General features: G+C 33.7%; 2 protein-coding genes across 3 annotated transcripts; both read left to right on the top strand.

Moving 5' to 3' along the window:
- Positions 1–6,760: 6,760 nt before the first annotated feature.
- On the top strand, positions 6,761–11,858 carry LOC141586106 (AT-rich interactive domain-containing protein 1). Of its 2 annotated transcripts, XM_074407238.1 has the most exons (3): positions 6,761–6,862; positions 7,360–8,518; positions 10,793–11,858. In XM_074407238.1, exons 2-3 carry the CDS (start codon positions 7,385–7,387, stop codon positions 11,477–11,479), a joined length of 1,821 nt encoding a protein of 606 aa, XP_074263339.1. In that variant the 5' UTR covers positions 6,761–6,862; positions 7,360–7,384; the 3' UTR covers positions 11,480–11,858. The 2 variants fall into 2 exon arrangements, with proteins under 2 accessions (XP_074263339.1, XP_074263338.1); XM_074407237.1 differs by lacking the exon at positions 6,761–6,862 and having other exon boundaries at positions 6,923–8,518.
- Positions 11,859–13,092: 1,234 nt separating this feature from the next.
- On the top strand, positions 13,093–16,628 carry LOC141586108 (ubiquitin-conjugating enzyme E2-23 kDa-like). Its single transcript, XM_074407239.1, has 6 exons — positions 13,093–13,418; positions 13,536–13,615; positions 14,261–14,375; positions 14,766–14,818; positions 14,900–15,028; positions 16,179–16,628. Exons 1-6 carry the CDS (start codon positions 13,375–13,377, stop codon positions 16,310–16,312), a joined length of 555 nt encoding a protein of 184 aa, XP_074263340.1. The 5' UTR covers positions 13,093–13,374; the 3' UTR covers positions 16,313–16,628.
- Positions 16,629–18,281: the final 1,653 nt, after the last annotated feature.

Genomic DNA, 18,281 nt, shown 5'->3' with positions numbered 1-18,281 from the left:
GGACCACGGCAAACGTTGCTTTCCAACGTTTGGTCCATGGCTGAACATTAGAACTCAAAGTTTGGTCCACGGTTCAACCTTGGGGTACAAATTTCAAATTTACGCAGAAAAATTACAATGTTTATTATTACTAAATCAATACGTGACGTAAATCAATTATCGAATAGATTTGGCGGTGCGGAAAAAAAAAATTAACCAAATAATGAAGCAATTAAGTTCTTTAAGTACCGTTGATTCGAGATCCGTCGTGTTGTTAATTGTTGTTTTTTTTTAATTTAGTTGAAGTTGAGAGGAAATTTTTTAGAAAGAGAAAGTGTTGGAGAAGTGGAAGGGCAGTTATCGTCTTTTTTTTTAAAAACGTCGTCGATATTTACTAAAACGTCGTCGATATAAATCAGCCCCCTTTATAATTCAAGGGACTACCTTACTCATTGCCAATTGATTTTGAAATGGAACCTTCTTGAACTTGTAAAGTGGACACTCTTTGCTCTTTGGTCGGCGCAACTCAGGCCAATGTGTGATTCTAACAATTGTTACCAATTATAACTGACTCGTTACAATTATTAAATGTGGGTAATTTAATGTTTTTAGGTATATTATCAGACGTTTTGAAAACTTGGAGAAATATCTGGGGATAAGAAGTGTGCTCATACTAGTTTTTGACGATTATGTATTTTGAAATATTATACTCCCTCCCAGTCACTATATTCTTCCCATTTGATGTGGACACAATACTTAAGAAAAAGTATTAAAATAGGAGTAAAAGAGTTGTGTGGGGTTGGTGATAGGAGAGAGGGATGAATTATTAGTAGTTAAATAAAGAATTGTGGGGCCAAAACATAAAGGAAAGTAATAAAATAGGAGTAAAAGAGTTGTGTGGGGTTTGGTGATAGGAGAGAAGAATGAATAAAACAAGAGTAAAAGTTACCAAAAAAGGAAATGGGAACATTAGTTGAATAATCCGTTTCGGGAAAGTGGAAACATGATAGTGACCGGGAGGGAGTATAATTTGAAATTCAAAATTGTGTATTTCCTAACATCCATGATTAGTGTTAAACCCTAAATGAGTCAAAATTTCTTATATAACGTGCTAATTTATCATTAGGCTTAATTTTTTTAACCTTGTTTAATTAAGTTATTAAGAAAAATTGGAATGTTATAAGGCCCTGTTCTTTTGGACTTAAAGTTGTTGAACTTAACTTAATTTTTCTGAACTTAACTTAATTTTGCTGAATTTAACTTATTGTTGCTGAACTTTTATGAACTTAATTTTTCTGAACTTAATTTTGCTGAACTTTTCTGAACTTAATTTTGTTGAACTTTGCTGAACTTAACTTATAATAGCTTAACTTTTCTAAATTAAAATAATCTTACTTAAATTAACTTAATTTAATTTCACTTATTAATACTACTACTACTACTACTACTACTACTACTACTACTACTACTACTACTACTACTAATAATAATAATAATAATAATAATAATAATAATAATAATAATAATAATAATAATAATAATAATAATAATAATAATAATTCCCTTCAAAATAATAATAATAATAATATTTAATAATAATAATAATAATAATAATAATAATAATAATAATAATAATAATAATAATAAAGAAATATAACTAAAAACACAAATAAAGATTATAAAATACTTTATTTATATAAGTTAATATTTTCGTACACATTACCTAATACATAAAAATAAAAAGTAAATCACATTACTTTTTTTTTTTTCGTTCTAATCATCTAGTTCCATATTATCATCTTCCTCGTCACTTTCTTCATCTTCATTTGAGCTCACCCCGTCAAATCCATTGCCTCGCCAAATATTCTTCACTATGTTATTTCGCACCTTGTACATAGCTTTTTTCCGCTTCTTATCAAATATGCCTAAATCTTTTGTCCCTAAAACGTTCTCATGTTGTATAACAGGTATCCCATGAGTGTGCATCCGTATATAATTATGAAGTGTGAAATTAGAAACAATAATGGACATTTGATACTTAGGTGACATTTGAGGCATAACTTTTAACACCTTCCACCTTTTTTCAATTGACCAAATGTCATTTCAACTTTCATTCTCAATGATGAACGTCGGTAATTAAAATGCTCTAACATACCTTCGGAGGATAGGTAAGAATTCGCTTTAAATAAATGTTTTTTTTTTGAAAAAGTTATATAGAATAATAATTAATCTCGGATTGTTTATACAACCGATTTGAACGAAAATTGTATCTATTTTTCAAAACTCCACAATATTATGAAACTTATTATTCTGCTTAACTTTTCTGAACTTAATTTTGCTGAACTTTTCTAAACTTAATTTTGCTGAACTTAATTTTGCTGAACTTTTCTGAACTTAATTTTGCTGAACTTAACTTAACTTAATTTTGCTGAACTTTTCTGAACTTAACTTAATTTTGTTGAACTTAACTTATAGAGAGTGACTTTAAGAGTTTAAGTCCAAAAGAACAGGGCCTAAATGGATGAACCAACCCAAAATAAGCCTTATCTTTTAATACCATGTTTGTAACAAAACATGTTACTAGTTTAGTACTAAGTACTCCCTCTATATCAGACCAACGGTAAGATGGCAGAAAAATGGAGTTTTTAAGAAAAGAGGGAAAAAGAATAGGTGGGGTATGTAATCGTGGGTTGATAGGTGGGGTATGTAATGACATTTTGTGTAAATATAAAAAAGGTATAAGGATAATTTGGTAATGTTGTGGGCCAATTAAGGTATGTTACCATTGGTGTGGTACAACCGTCTTAAGTAAGTGTTATCATTGGTCTGGTATGGAGAAAGTATTTAATACCTGAAACGCGTTCAACTCATTAATAGGTTAACAAGATTCGCGTGATAATATGCATATACAAAAGGCTTAGAGATAGAATCAACATACTTTCACAACCTCACTAGTCGTAAATCGTAATGCATATCAGTTGTTTAAACATGTTCTTGGTTTTCAAATTATCTGTTCATAATAATTATAATTCACATACGGAGTATATTAATAATTCACTTATTATGGAAATAGAGTTCTCACACACAACCATGCAAGAATAGGCCTTATCTTCTTCCTATTGCCATGTTGTAACGAAACGTGTAAGGCCTTGTTCTTTTGGATTTAAAGTTGCTGAACTTAACTTAATTTTTCTAAACTTAACTTAATTTTGCTGAACTTAACTTATTTTTGCTGAACTTTTCTGAACTTAATTTTGCTGAACTTTTCTGAACTTAATTTTACTGAACTTAATTTTGCTGAACTTTTATGAACTTAATTTTGCTGAACTTAATTTTGATGAACTTAAACTAACTTAATTTAATTTCACTTAATACTACTACTACTACTAATAATAATAATAATAATTAAATAAATATAACTTAAAACACAAGTAAAAATAATAAAATACTTTATTTATATAAATTAATATGTTCGTACACATTACGTAATACATGAAAATAAAAAGTAAATCACATATTACTTTTTTTTTCTAATCATGTAGTTCCATATTATCATCTTCCTCGTCACTTTCTTCATCTTCATTTGAGCTCACCCCGTCAAATCCATTGCCTCGTCAAATGTTTTTAACTATGTTATTTCGCACCTTGTACATAACTTTTTTCCGCTTCTTATCAAACATGCCTGAATCTGTTTTCCCTAAAACGTTCTCATGTTGTATTACATGTATCCTAAGAGTGTGCATCCGTATAAAATTATGAAGTGTAAAAGTAGAAACAATTATGGACATTTGATACTTATGTGACATTTGGGGTATAACTTTTAACATCTTCCACCTTTTTTTCAATTGACCAAATACCATTGTTTATACTTAGGTGATTAAAATTATGGAGTTTTGATGACTTTGTGTGGTTTTAATGGGTGGGTTAGGGGATAGGTAAGAATTTGGGGTTGAAATAAATACCTTTTAAAAAAAATACAGAATAATAATTAGTTTCGGACTAATCGATTTGAACGAAAATCGTATCTTTTTTTTAAAACTCGTCAATATTATGAAACTTATAATTTTGCTGGACTTTTCTGAACTTAATTTTGCTGAACTTTTCTGAACTTAGAGATAGAATCAATAAACTCTCGCGATCCCACCTGTCGTAACGTATATCAATTTCAGTTGTGTATGGTACTCATGTTGTACCAACATGGGTTTACCTGGTAAAGAGTCCACCTTATGACCATGAAGTCAGGGGTTTGATTCCTATTGAGTTAAAATATAGCCCTATTGATAGGCGATCAATAAACACCACTTAAGTTCTCAAAGAGGTTGGTTGTTTGCCCTGACCTTGGAATGCGTAAGACCTAAACTTTTATGTACCCAAAAAAAATGATACTCATGTTGTAATAAAACGTGTAACTAGTTTAATGCTCCATCCGTTCCATAATATAAGTCATTTTAGGAAAATCAAAATTTTCATTTTATAATTCGTTTTACCTTTTTCCATGTATTAAATGTTATTTTCATTTTCCAAAATACTAATTTTTTTGAAAAGACCTAATGGTGGAAAAAAATCAACTTTCCAATTTTCAAAGAGCATTAAATTAGTTTGTGAATTGCCTAAATGATTTAAACTAATAATATAATATTTTCCAATATTTTTTTTATTTCTGGTGAAATAATCTAAAACGACTTATATTATGGAACGAAAAGAGTAAGACCATGTTTGTGAATTGCCTAAATGATGTATGGTTGACATGTGGATAATAAATTCATGTCCGAATTGCCACTTACCCAAGGTTAACTAGGTAAATGACTTTCTACATACTAGAAGAACTTAATTCCCATAGGAACCATGATTTTGGCAACCAACCAAGTGCACAATGTTGTAATTCATGAGATTTTTAAAATCTCATGAATTGAAAGGGTTACCAATTTTTAAAATCTCATGAATTGAAAGGGTAACCAAACAAGTCTAAATCTTTGATACCTGAAACGTGTTCAGTTCATTAAAAGGTTAAATAGATTCATGTGATATACACGCAAATACAAAACCTTAGTGAAGAATCAATAAACTCTCACGGTCTCACATGTCGTAACGTATATCAATTTCAGTTGTTTATGATGTAATCTTAATAATTTTTCAACATTATGTATATGAAATATTTTTTGACGAACTAGTTTCTGATCTTCATAAGATAAGAAATGGTGATCCTTATTCATGGACGAGTTTTATTCTTTTATGAACGTAAATGATCAATTTACCCTTTTCACTTCAATAAACATACATTCAATTTCAACTTAATCCCTTCATCCTAAGTCCCTAACCACCCCTTGCCGCCACCAACCCACAACCCACCACCGTCAACCGTCAACCACAACCACACGACCGCGTTTGTCCTCTACCACTATCATCCCCTACCACCACCTATGCCTCGACTACCCATGATTGAAAAAATCCAGAAAAAAATAACTTAATTGAGTCAATAAAAACAATAATTCATGTAATTTGTTCAACAAAATCGAATATCGACTTATTTGATGTGAGGATTTGGATTCTTCAATGGAGAATTTAAGTTCAATTTGATTAATTATTCAAAGCGTTTTGCTTATGACGGGCTAATCCCGTCACAAGCTGAAGACCTCTCACAAAAAGGGAGAGGGGATAAGGTGGGGCATTCCCCATGTGCTTTCCCACTCACCTCTCATGGTTATTTTGTGAGAGGAAATGGTATATGTCACAAGCTTGTGACGGATATCGCCATCTTCAATGAGATTTTGTGTTAATTACTAGGTATTAAAGGAGAAAAGAAAAAAAAAGAGGTTTTTTTTTTTTTTTTTTTTTTTTTTTTTTTTTTTATGAAAAGGATAATGAGTGGAAAAATATATGGGAACGTTTATAATTGAGTAAAACTCGTCTGTAGAAGAGCAACACTGATAAAAAAAGAACTCATCCCCCTTATACTAAAAGAATAAGATTTCTCCAAAATACTCCCGCCTAATGAATTTTGCTATAATTGGGCTTTTATTATATCATATCTGTAACTGAACTTTTATTATATCATATTTGTTATTGGGCTTTCATTATATTATATTTATATCTGGATTATACTGAACTTTTACTTTTCCACCGTTAATACAAAATATTAATAATAATAAATTTACAATTAAGTTTCAAATTGAGTTAAATATCGATTTTATTATTATTTCCTTTAATGTTTCTATCTAAGATAGCGCGCATTCGCGCGAGATCTATATTAGTTAAGATATAAAAAGATAATATCTTTTCATTATATTAATAATATATACATAAATAGATCAACATCACACAAAATAAACCAAAATTCCTACTCATATTACATCTGATTCAAAATCAAATAAATCAATTTTTTATAAACAACCTAATTTTCTTTCCTTATCTCAAAATAAAAATTCGCTACCCAACCACTCTCATCCTCTTCCCCCCACTTTCTACCCCCTCACCTCCCCAAACAACCCATTACCCTAGTTAACCAACTATAGTTCCCCAATTCCTCCAAACCACTATAAATTGGCCAAACCCATCCCAATCAACACCTCATATTATTTTCATTTTTCTAACCTTCCACAAACTCCCCTCTCTCTTAATAATTCTCTTCTATTCTATTCTTCTAATCTCCCAAACCCTCCTTCAATTGCCAATTTTTCTTGGCTACCCCTTGCAATAATCAAGATTTTCTTATAACTCTCTCTCCTTAAAAACCCTAAAATAAAAAATTGAAAATAAAAAATACAAAATCTAAAAGTAAAAGAAAAGTCTTAAGAAGGTCTTGAACAATCTAATTGCACTATCAAGCAAGAGTATCAAGTACTCCTATCAACCCCACACCACCACACTTCCTTGAATTTCTCTGGTAAGTTTCCCTTTCTCTCTTTTTTTCACAAGTAGACCTTAATAACTTAACTATTCATTCATTAATTATTTTTTCAAAGAATATTTTGTTTTTTTTTTTTTGTGCTTCTTTCAAAATTTTCAAAATTTTAGTACCCTTTCATTTCCCTCCCTCTTTCCCCCCTTTCCTCTCCCTCCATATTTCTTCCCTTATTTTGCCCTAATTTCCCCATTACACTAAAATTAAGCAACCTAATTTCAATCTAAAACAAAAATTCATCATCGACCCAGTTCATATCTTTGAATTTAATTACTGGGTTTGTGATGACATTGTTGTTTTTGGTTAAATTTGTTGCGATTGTTGTTTTAGGGTTTCGATTAAATGAGTAAATGAGTGACCTAATTTCAATCTAAAACAGAAATTCATCATCTACCCAGTTCATATGTTTGAATTTAATTAGTGGGTTTGTGATGACATTGTTGATTTAGATTAAATTGTTGTAATAACTCTTGTTTTAGGGTTTTGAAAATTCGCGAATACTACATGGCAGGGTGGTCGAAATTCGAGGTTAGTTCTTGTGTAAATGGCATAAATCCGTGTAGTGAGGGATTAAAGAGCTGTGAATCGGAGCTACATTGTTATTTTGTTGGATTAGTTTACGGGTATTTGAAGGGTTGTTTTGGTAATGATTGTTTTAGGCCTTTACCTCCGAGGTTAGGAAATGGTGAATGTATAGATTTGCTTAAATTGTACTTCGTTGTGAAGGAGAGAGGTGGGTTTGAAGCCATTTCTGAAAAGAATTTGTGGGGTGAAGTGAGTTTGCAGTGTGGGTTGGGTTCGTGTTTCGGTTCCGCTTTTAAGTTGATTTATGATAAGTATTTGAGTTCATTGGAGAATTGGTTAGTGAAATTAGATAAAGGGAGTGATTTGTTGATGGAATTAGAGAGGGATTATCGAGCTTATGCGTCTAAGTTCATGGATGTTGAGAGAGGGAGTGATGATGATTCTTGTGGTTTTAAGTTGGAGAAGAGTGGTCTTAGTTTCGACGGTTTGATGGATCTTGACGATGAGAATGGGAATGAAAATGAGAGTGAGACTGAGAAGTTAGATTGGAAGAAAGTTGTGGCAGATTTTGCAGATTCGGAAGGTTCTAATGAAGGGAATGATGATGAGCCTGTGGAGTTGGAGAAACAGAATTTTTCCATGGATTCTGCTAATAATGACGGTGGTATAGGAAAAGAGGATAATGGTGATGAAAACTTAAAGCGAGTCAGGAGCGAAATGAGTTGTATTGATGGCAATTCTTCGGATAGATCAGACAACAAGAAGTTTATAGCTAGGCCAGTGGTAGCTAGTAATGTGGTCATGAGTTCTGAAAATTCGGATGCTTCTAAGAAAGATTCGACTAAATGTAAGAGGGACATGATGAATGTGGATTCTGGAGTGTCGAAGGAAGTTTCTAGTAACAAAAGAAAGCAGGATTGCTTTGCGGGTGTTCTTCAATGGATGATTAATGTTGCTAAAGATCCTACTGATCCAGTGATTGGCGAGATTCCTGAATGTTCGAAGTGGGCTTCATATGGAAATGACAAGAACTGGAAGCAAGCCTTGTTAGCGCGAGATTCACTCTTTTTTAGGAAGATCCGGGCACATAGTCCTTATCAGATTGGAAGTCAGGTAATTGCTGGTTTTATTACATAGTGATGTTTAGCCTGTTATTATCCTATCGTAGTGTTACAAACTTATTTTTGGATGATTCATTCAATGCGTTTAATTATGACTTTCATGTTTGTGTATTAGTTCAGGCATGTAGATTGAACTAGTACTCTATTTGTGTAGTGAATTTTACTTAAGTTTCTTTTTTTATCTCTAATATGGTGCTTGTGTTAATTAGTTGTTGTAATTGTACTTATGTCATACAATTACCAACTTCAGAACTGCTGTGAGCTATCCTTATTATTTGAGTTATATTATGGTGTTTTAGAGTTCTCTTAAATTTATCTTGTTAATGTTGTATTAACCCCTTTCTTGGAGTTTGGAAATTAAAATTTTTATTTTGAATCTGTATTTATCGAACTTGGGAGATATTTGTTACAATGTTGTGTTTGTGGTGATGTCCTTAGTTTCACTTCCTTTGCGGGTAAACTTAATGACCATGATTGGCCTTGTTGTACGATCGTAATTACCTATTCAAATTCAAACAAATCTGTTATTATACTTTGTTACTCCTTGAGGAAATAACTCCCAGGGACTTGCTTGGGATGGGGGTAATTATGGCTAGGGTAATAGATCTCAAAATTAGAGACTAGTGATTGGTGGTTGGTCGTGACCGGTGACAATAAAACGACAACATTACTCCAGTGCCTCAAGGAGCTCTAGTGACAGTAGAGAGTGGAAAAAGTAGTGGGGAAATTATTACTCTTCTTACACGAGACTTACGCTTAAGGATATTTACATTACTTTCATCCCACGCCTAAGGTGATCTAAAACACATATTAATGTAGTCTCTCTCTATATATAAGGAAAGAGTCATGGCGCACTAAAGCTAGCACGCGTGTAGCTTTTACTACTTGAATGACCAAGCTCATATTACACTACATTGTTGACTGGAATGTTGGAAGTATTGCATTCTAGGTGGTTGTTTGATTGCATGTAGGAAATGCAATTAGAAAGTCGTATTTTACATGGTTTTATGTATCATGTACACTACAAAACTTGTTTGGTTGCATACTTGCACGTGGGAACTCTATTTCCATGGTAAGTCAAGTTCCTTCTTAGAGGAATCAAAATTTATGGGAAGTCTTAATTATATGAATTGTGGAGACCAAATAACCTATCATTTTTACAATTCACATAAATTAGATTTTCTCTGCTTTTTAGTGGGCAACCAAACAACCCCTAGGCCTACATGTTTGGAAAGAAAGGGTCAATTTAGTTGCGGATGGGATTCCAAAGACGCAATTAAGATGCACGCGGCACAAAACCCGAGGGGTGCTCGAGGTGCATGCATCACTTTACAATTTCATATTTTTTTCCTGAAATTTTTTTCATATAACTTTCTCTTCTCCCTTCTCCTTATCTTTTACTTGTAATCCTCTTTAAAAACAAAAAAAGGGATTGTTGTTGCATGAAGTGTTATTCTAAACATACATATTCGTTTGGAAAATCGATGTGCCTTGAGCATAGTCGTTTCAGTGTGCCTTGTGCCGTCTCAAACTAAGGCGTGTTTTAAATATCACACTCCTTTATTTTTTATGTTAGACTTCTGCCTATGCTCCTTTTTCTTCACTTGCTTTTTTTTATATGATAATAGATCTGATTGTACTATTCGATCTAAACTAAAAACAATGAGGATGCTTCCAATAAACCCGTAATTGAAATCAGGAAAACCTTATGAGACTAACTGAAAAATAATGATTTATTGCCTCTATAGGACATGAGTGAGCCTTTTCAAAGGCACCCGAGGTTATGATAGTTGCTTATGAAATTGATTAACTTTGTTACAGATTTTCTAATTATTGTCTATCATAAAATAAGAAAAATATGCTTTTGATGTTCTGGTTTTGGGTTTTTAACTTCATGGTTAGCAGTTGAATATATGCTAGCGCTTTGTGGGTTGACTCCAGGAATTTTCTTTCCACCAACTTCTAGTCACACTCATATCTATTCATACAGTTAGCTACATGTGCGATCTTAGCGATTAGTTGTACTCTTACTTGCAGTGTTAGTCTTATTTTGTGTTATACAGAGTAGTTACTTTTGAGTCTTTGGGATATCGGTTGGTATGTGTGCTTTATTGTATTAGCAGTTTCTTTAGTGTGTAATCAGATGAATAAATGCTTCTGCATGCTGACTTTATGAATTGCAATCTGATTATTATTTTGTCAGTCGTAATGTCTATCCTTGAAATATTAGACGAGATCATTTCACCGATAAAGTTTTATGGTGCAGAAAAAGCTGAAAAGGCATTTATCGAATTTGTACGAAATGGGAGGAAACTATTCACGTCCAAGGCAACGATTGGAGGCTCGTCTTGACATGCAACCAACATCCCCAATCTACACCAGTCGTCCTCAACAAAGAATACCTCTTGGAAAAGCATTTCAGGTACAAGTCCCAGAATGGACCGGAGTGACTATAAATAGTGACCCCAAATGGTTGGGCAGCCAAACTTGGCCATTAGAAAAGACTGAAAACCTGTCTTTGATTGAAAGAGATCCAATTGGAAAGGGAAGGCGGGATAATTGTGGGTGTCAATTTCCAGGTTCCAATGAGTGTGTCAAGTTTCATGTCTCTGAGAAAAGATTGAAGATTAGATACGAATTGGGCTCTGCATTCTATGCTTGGAATTTCGATAAAATGGGCGAGGACTGTAGTGTTGCTTGGACAATTGACGAGGAGAAGAAATTCATAAGTATAGTCAAGGATAACCCTCAATCCTTACAAAAATGTTTCTGGGTACCAATGTGTGAGGCTCTACCTAAAAAGAAGTGGGCAGACCAAGTCAACTACTACTATAATGTCTTTATGCTTCGACGTAGAGGATACCAGAATCGACATTATCCTAGTGACATTGACAGCGGAGATGATGAAACAGACTATCGATCAACTAATAACTCCCTCAGATACGGATCTTAAGTCTTTTGCTCTAAGGCTTCTCGGCTTGCGTAGTTCTCTATGAAAAAAAGGGTTATTTTTGTGAACTTCGTCAACATTTTCTATGGTTATTCAAGAATCTGCACATATATTCTCAGTTTTGATACTAGCAGAAGTGAAGTAAGCAATGTTTTTTGGGATTTTACTAGGTTGGCAAGAACATCGTTTCGCAATGCCAGTTTATTTTAGCTAGTAATTTCCATGTCAATATTTTGATGTGTTTGTTTGCTAGTACAAGGCAAATTATATTGGTGTATAAAGTCACCAATTTGTTTTGTTTGTTAATTGTGATGTCATGAGAACAGCCATTGGAAAAACATGAAGGTTTCTGACGGATACGAAGTCGTATATTTACTTCCTGAGATGACATTTGCTTATTTCCGATTTTAAGTTCTTTTGTTACGAGTACTTATATTTTTCTTGCAAAAGGGAGTTGTAAAGACAATTTATTATTGATTCCGATATAACTTGGGTTACGAATTGCGATCCCACGAGCCATGACTTTTAAGTTAAGTTTTAGTCCGCATTTGTGGTGGTCTCGTTGTTTTCCATCTGAAACATGAGTTTCTTATTCATGTTACATTCTTTCGTGATGGTAGTCTATATTTTCATTTGTTTTGGAGAAAGAACACAATATTCGGTGGATAAATAATCGTAATACCTTCGAACCAAGTTGCCTAGTAATTAGTTAATTACCAAAAGTTGTCTTTATTACTCTCTTAAGCAAGACTTACTGGCGTATCAGTAAATTGGCCAATCAATATGCTAATTAAGTGTATTTAGTAAATAAATTGACGAATATGTTGATGCAAACTTATCGTTTTTCAAAATGTTGTTGTCGATAACATTCTTGAAATAACATCATTCAATAATACTCGGTATTGTTATAGCTTAAATTATCCTGTGATACATGCTATTTATCAAACACATTTTCATGGAAACCTATAATTAAAAAACCACGATCTAAAATCTGTTGTTATTCATTGACAAAATGGACCTAAATGTCCCCATGTACTTGTGTGTTGTGTTCCTTCAATTTGGGTAGACCTGGTTATACTGAACGGACCCAAACGACTTGGTCTTATTCATCCGATCCAAACCCGAATTAAATATCCGAACTTGACTCAAGATCCAAATTGACCCGACCTTATTCAACCCGATATGAATGTTTATTACTCCCTCCCAGTCGTCATAATGTTCCCCTTTGATAATGGCACGATACTTAAGAAAAAGTATTAAAATAGGAGTAAAAGAGTTGTGTGGGGTTAGTGATAGGAGAGAGGGATGAATTATTAGTAGTTAAATAAAGAATTGTGGGGCCAAAACATAAAGGAAAGTAATAAAAGAGGAGTAAAAGAATTGTGTGGGGTTTGGTGATATGAGAGAGGGATGAATAAAATAAGAGTAAAAGTTTCTAAAAATAGAAAGGGGAACATTACTTGAATAATCCGGGAAAGAGGGAACATTATAGTGACTGGGAGGGAGTATCGCATATTGACCATTACTCCCAAACAACTTGATAACAATTACCCGAAAATGACCTAAACCCGATCTAACCGGAATTCTTACAAACTCGAACAACTCAAAACAAAATTAACCCGCCTCGATTAACTCGTTTGCAGCCTTGGAGGTCTATAGTATTGGGAGTTGGGACCCCTCTTTTTCTCATACAAACAACTTTTCCTTTTTCTTTATTCCTCTACCCCAATTGTTTGATTATTTCCCATATTCATTGATTGATTGATTGAGCTTTCCTAACTTCCCCACTTCTCACTTCTACAATCAATAATAACCTCAGTTATTCCGTGCATTCTCTCTATTTACCCTCTTCCTTCAAAACCCACAATTTTTTACAGCAGTAAACAACAACAATCATCATGTCTTCCCCAAGCAAAAGAAGAGAGATGGATTTGATGAAACTGTGAACCCTTTTTAATCTTAATCATATAAAGTTTTGATCTTGTTATTATTTAATTGCAGTTTCTTTTGATTCTTTTATTGATGGGTTTTTTGTATTTCTTGTGTTTGTGTTTTGTAGGATGATGAGTGATTATAAGGTTGAGATGATTAATGATAGTATGCAAGAATTTTATGTGGAATTTCATGGCCCTATTGAAAGTAATTTGCTTTCTTTCTTCTTTGATTTATGTTAAAATATTTCCTGTTTTTGGTTGTTAGTTTCTGATTTAGTCAGTTTCATCTCTTTTAGATCATCTTTTATTATTAGTTATATCTCAAATCCTTATTTAAGACGGGTATATCGTTTAGAGCGGGTCAAGTAGGGTAGATGAGACGAAAGCAGAATGCTTAGGGATTACCAAAAAACTTGTTCTATCACTTCTATGCTAGGGAGTGATATTGACCCGTTTTAATCTTTAAGACAGATATTCCCGTTTTAAGAGAGACCAACTGGTTGGGGAATTCTATTATTCATAACTGGTCTCAAGTCTTGATTATAGAGGAGATTTGAGTGTGTGTCAAGCCTCGGAACTCGACTAGGGTTATACATTGTCACAATGAACTGAAAGTTGAATAATGGTTCAGAGTTGTATGAATTTGTCTTGAAAGATTCTTGTCATTTATCCTCTTACTTTTTATTTTAGCTTATACATGGAGCTATGGAGGGACATTGTAAGTGTATGAATTAGCCTCTTCCTTGCATAAAATAGCGAATTACTCCGTATATGTGTTTTTATTATATACTACAAAACATGACTTGTTGAATGATGACACGGAAGGTAAACGGAATTTGGTTGTTGGCAGGTCCCTATCATAAAGGGGTGTGGCGAATTAGAGTTGAGCTTCCAGATGCTTACCCCTACAAATCTCCATCAATAGGATTTATAAACAAGATATACCATCCGAATGTCGATGAGATGTGAGTCGCTTTTAGCTCCTATACCTCTTACTTCATCATTTACATGAACCCTACATTTAATATTGATGTGATTAAGCTTCTATTTAACAAGAATATTATTTCGAGTCTCCTGCATATTATGGCAAAGTTAAAGGGAGTTTGAATATTTGCAGTCTTACCCTTGTTATCTAGATAGTAGATAGGCTGTTTTCAGAGGACGTGTCGTATATTTTGCGTCAATTACATCATATGCTAACCGTTAATTCACAAGGCGACGATTATATAGTTTAGCGAGTAATTATGCTTTATTCACATTCCTAGAGCCAAAGAATATCGAATCTTTGGTTCCACTGGAAATGGAAATAGCTTCTGTTAGTTAACCTTCTTGAAATTGGCAAACGAACATTTCAGGTCAGGATCTGTTTGTCTTGATGTTATTAATCAGACTTGGAGTCCGATGTTTGGTAAGTCCAAGCTCTTTCATATCATTAAAGAAGTTAATGAGTTGTTTCTGTCACTGGCTAAACAAAGCTTATGTTTCCCAGATTTGGTGAATGTTTTCGAGGTGTTCCTCCCACAACTCCTTTTGTACCCAAACCCTTCTGATCCCCTAAATGGGGAGGCTGCTGCGCTGATGAATAGCGACAAGGCTGCATATGAGAAAAGAGTTAAAGGTATCAGCACTTATGCTTCTATTCCATGCTTTTAGTTTTAGCTCACAGAACAATCATGTATCGTGAGTCGTGACTTGTGCTACTCGTGTACTTGTTGATCCTCCCTTAAAGGAGCTTGTTAACTTATTTTGTGTTGTATGAGGTGCTTCACTGAGCTATATGTGCTTCTTATCTTGTAAACTACCCCATTATCTAATTCTCAGCCTCAATATTGATCTAGGAGTTGGTTGTTGCGGCATATTTTCTGTATTCGTGCCATCTATGTTACTCAGACTCGTGTAAAAGTATCTGACACGGGTGCGTGTCCAAGTGTCGGACTCCGCTATTTTTTTGAAAAATATGCACATTTTGGTCTAAAATGAGGTGTCGAGTGTCGGATACGGGTACGCGAGGAAATTAGAAGAGTCGGAGTAACATAGCGTGCCATGAATGCTGATGATATAGCTTTAAAATGCAATTGTACTAACCTTCAAAACCCTTATAACTCAGTCGCAATGTAGTGAGGTTCTCATTCTCCGGGAGATCACTCTTTTATTTTCCTTGTGTCCATTGATGGTTGTAGACTTGTAGGATGGTCCAGTACTACATATTCCTTTTATTGATTCCTCGCATTAGCGAACTTTGGAGTTCACCTAAGGGCCAGCTACTTGATGGCATCTAACATTCAAGATACCTCTACACTATAGAAATCTAGTTCTGAATTCGATAAAGGAAAGCCTTGTTGTGTTTCTTATCCCTGCCTGCTGAATTATGGAGAAACAACAAAATTGCATGAGAAATCATTTTTTTTTTCCGCTTCAGGATAAATTTTACTCCCTCCTATTCACAATAAACCTCCCATTTCATCTATGTCGACGTGATATCCGAGACAAGTCAGGACATTGAGCACTTCATTTTTTCCCCACAAAATAGCCACGCCCAAAACTTCGACATGCTCCTGAATTAGTCGTGTGTAGCTGAGCCTATGTAGAATAGGCGTTAATCATCTTACCATCCACTAAAGAAGTTTAAGCTTCTGGATTAGATGAAACTATGTCTCATTAATTTGCGGTATTTGTTCAAAGGGAAACATTCTGCGAATCAATTAATCCCATATCGGTAAAATTATAATATGCTTTGGTATATCTGATGTCTACACGATATTCTCCAGAGTACTGTGAGAAGTATGCGAAACCCGAAGATGCAGGAGCTGCTCCTGAAGAAAAGACTAGCGATGAAGAATTAACTGAAGATGAAGAAGATGCTTCAAGTGATGAAGAGATGGTCGGTCCAGCCGATCCCTAGTTTCGAGCACCTACAGAGTTTCACTATGCTATTACAATTAACTTGTATGTGTACATTATGCTTTAGGTCTGGTTTATTGATCATTAGCTTATTGTAAAGACACTACTTCGGTGGGGTATTTCTGGGAACAAAAATACTTGTGTAAAACCGTTTTACACAAGTGTTAATGTAAAACTGGTTCTTATTTTATTTAACTACCCATGTATTTGTTCCCAAAGCTACTGCAGTTTGTTGGATTCTCTGTAAATAAATGTAATGTATACTTGCTGGCTAAGGACACATCCTTCAAGCAGAACTTAAGGATAGCAATTGATGATATGCCTTGCTTCAATTGTGACTTGTCTTTGATCCTTGAGGACAAAGATCGTTTCAAGAAGCGGGTATTTTAGGCTATTTCAGCTTTAGTTTTAGTTATTTGGAAGTTGGAACCCAGGTGAATTAATTAATTCATCACAGTTCTACATTTGTAGCCTATAAAATTCTACAAGAAGTCTTGCTGAAGACGGGTCGGAGCAAGTGACGAGTAATGCCACTCACAAAACGGATAGGAGGGACAAGGTGGGGGCACCCCCATGTACTTCCCTCTCTCCTCTATTTGGGTCATTTGTGAGAAAAAATGGTATCCGTCACTCTAAAGTGACGGATACGTGCCGTCACAAATGAGATTTTGCGTAATTTCTATTGAACATTGCAGTTTTCTATCCTTTTCTATCCGTCTTTTTTACAAGGGTTATGATAAATACAACCTAGTGGGTTGTATTTAAGCAACTAAAAGAGGAAATAAATAGTTAATATATGCATTAATTGCATTGATTTATGTGTAATTTACTCTCTAATTTCTAAATTAATGCCAAATATAGAAGGGTATTAAATGTTTAAATACAATCCAGTGGGTTGTATTTATCATTTCCCTTTTTACAATCCCATCATCGCAATAGATCACAATGCATTGAACATAATGGGCCCACTTCTACATTTGTACATCAGCAACTCTCCTAATATAGGACGTACCCAGTAAAGCGACTAAAAACATCTCTTTATACTCCCTCCGATCCGCACTCAAGAAAGAATATCGATTTTTTAGCACTATTCATTATTGTAGTAGAATCTTCGATATTATTCTTAATCTATAAGACAAAATATATTCATGTGAGATCTTGTTTGATTAAATCATCATGAATGCTATAAGAATATCAAATTTTTATAATTTTTAATAATGTGAACTAAAGATATTTACGTTGCAAAAACTTGCTAACAAGTGTGAAAAAATCGATATTACCTTTGGCTGACGGATCGGAGATCTAATTAACTAGATTTCATGCCCGGCCGTTGGCCGGGTAATATCAAAAATAATTTCTGAATATTTATCTTGAAATTGTTGCTTTGAAAACATTTTTATAACGAATATAATAGAAGAATTTTATTTATCATGACTTTTATGCAGCTCATGACGATTGGAAATCCAATATTTTCTAAATTTGAACCGAAATCGGTGCTTCATAATGGAAATTGTCCCGAGTAGTGTAGCCAACTACTACTATTATATTTCCAATTAATCTTTCTCGGTCAATGTCATATTAAATTTTTAATTTTTTATAGATTTCTAAGTCGTTTTGCTTTCTTATGCAATATCTTATACGGAGTATTGCGTATCCGGATAAGTTCGTGAAGCATAGCCCATAGGTCTAAGAACTTTGAGAGCAAAAAAAGCGTATACTACTTATAATTTTACCCTACCTATAACTTATGCTAGGTTTCCAAATCTGATAAGGATTCTTTGTAGTTTTTATGTAGGAACGGACTATCTGTTATAGTTCCAGACTATATAACACCTTGGATTTATGTCATTTAAGTTCTATTCCCCCAAAATTCATTAAAAAACGCTAATCTTTAAGAAATTTTTAAACAAAAATGAAGTTGATGTTTATTGGTGCACAAAATTATATCTTCTTGAAATTTCATATAATTC

The sequence above is a fragment of the Silene latifolia genome, chromosome 6, assembly GCF_048544455.1.
Source record: "Silene latifolia isolate original U9 population chromosome 6, ASM4854445v1, whole genome shotgun sequence".
NCBI classification, from domain to species: domain Eukaryota; kingdom Viridiplantae; phylum Streptophyta; class Magnoliopsida; order Caryophyllales; family Caryophyllaceae; genus Silene; species Silene latifolia.
The sequence above is the reverse complement of the archived record's forward strand: the minus strand, read 5'-3'. Positions and strand labels throughout refer to the sequence as shown.

Bases quoted from the DNA above. Each gene is read 5' to 3' on its own strand.
- LOC141586106 (XM_074407238.1), top strand. From the start codon at position 7,385: ATGGCAGGGTGGTCGAAATTCGAGGTTAGTTCTTGTGTAAATGGCATA. The intron at 8,519-10,792 runs GTAATTGCTGGT...TTTATGGTGCAG, and splicing joins CTTATCAGATTGGAAGTCAG to AAAAAGCTGAAAAGGCATTT.
- LOC141586108 (XM_074407239.1), top strand. From the start codon at position 13,375: ATGTCTTCCCCAAGCAAAAGAAGAGAGATGGATTTGATGAAACT. The intron at 14,376-14,765 runs GTGAGTCGCTTT...CGAACATTTCAG, and splicing joins CATCCGAATGTCGATGAGAT to GTCAGGATCTGTTTGTCTTG. The intron at 14,819-14,899 runs GTAAGTCCAAGC...TATGTTTCCCAG, and splicing joins GACTTGGAGTCCGATGTTTG to ATTTGGTGAATGTTTTCGAG.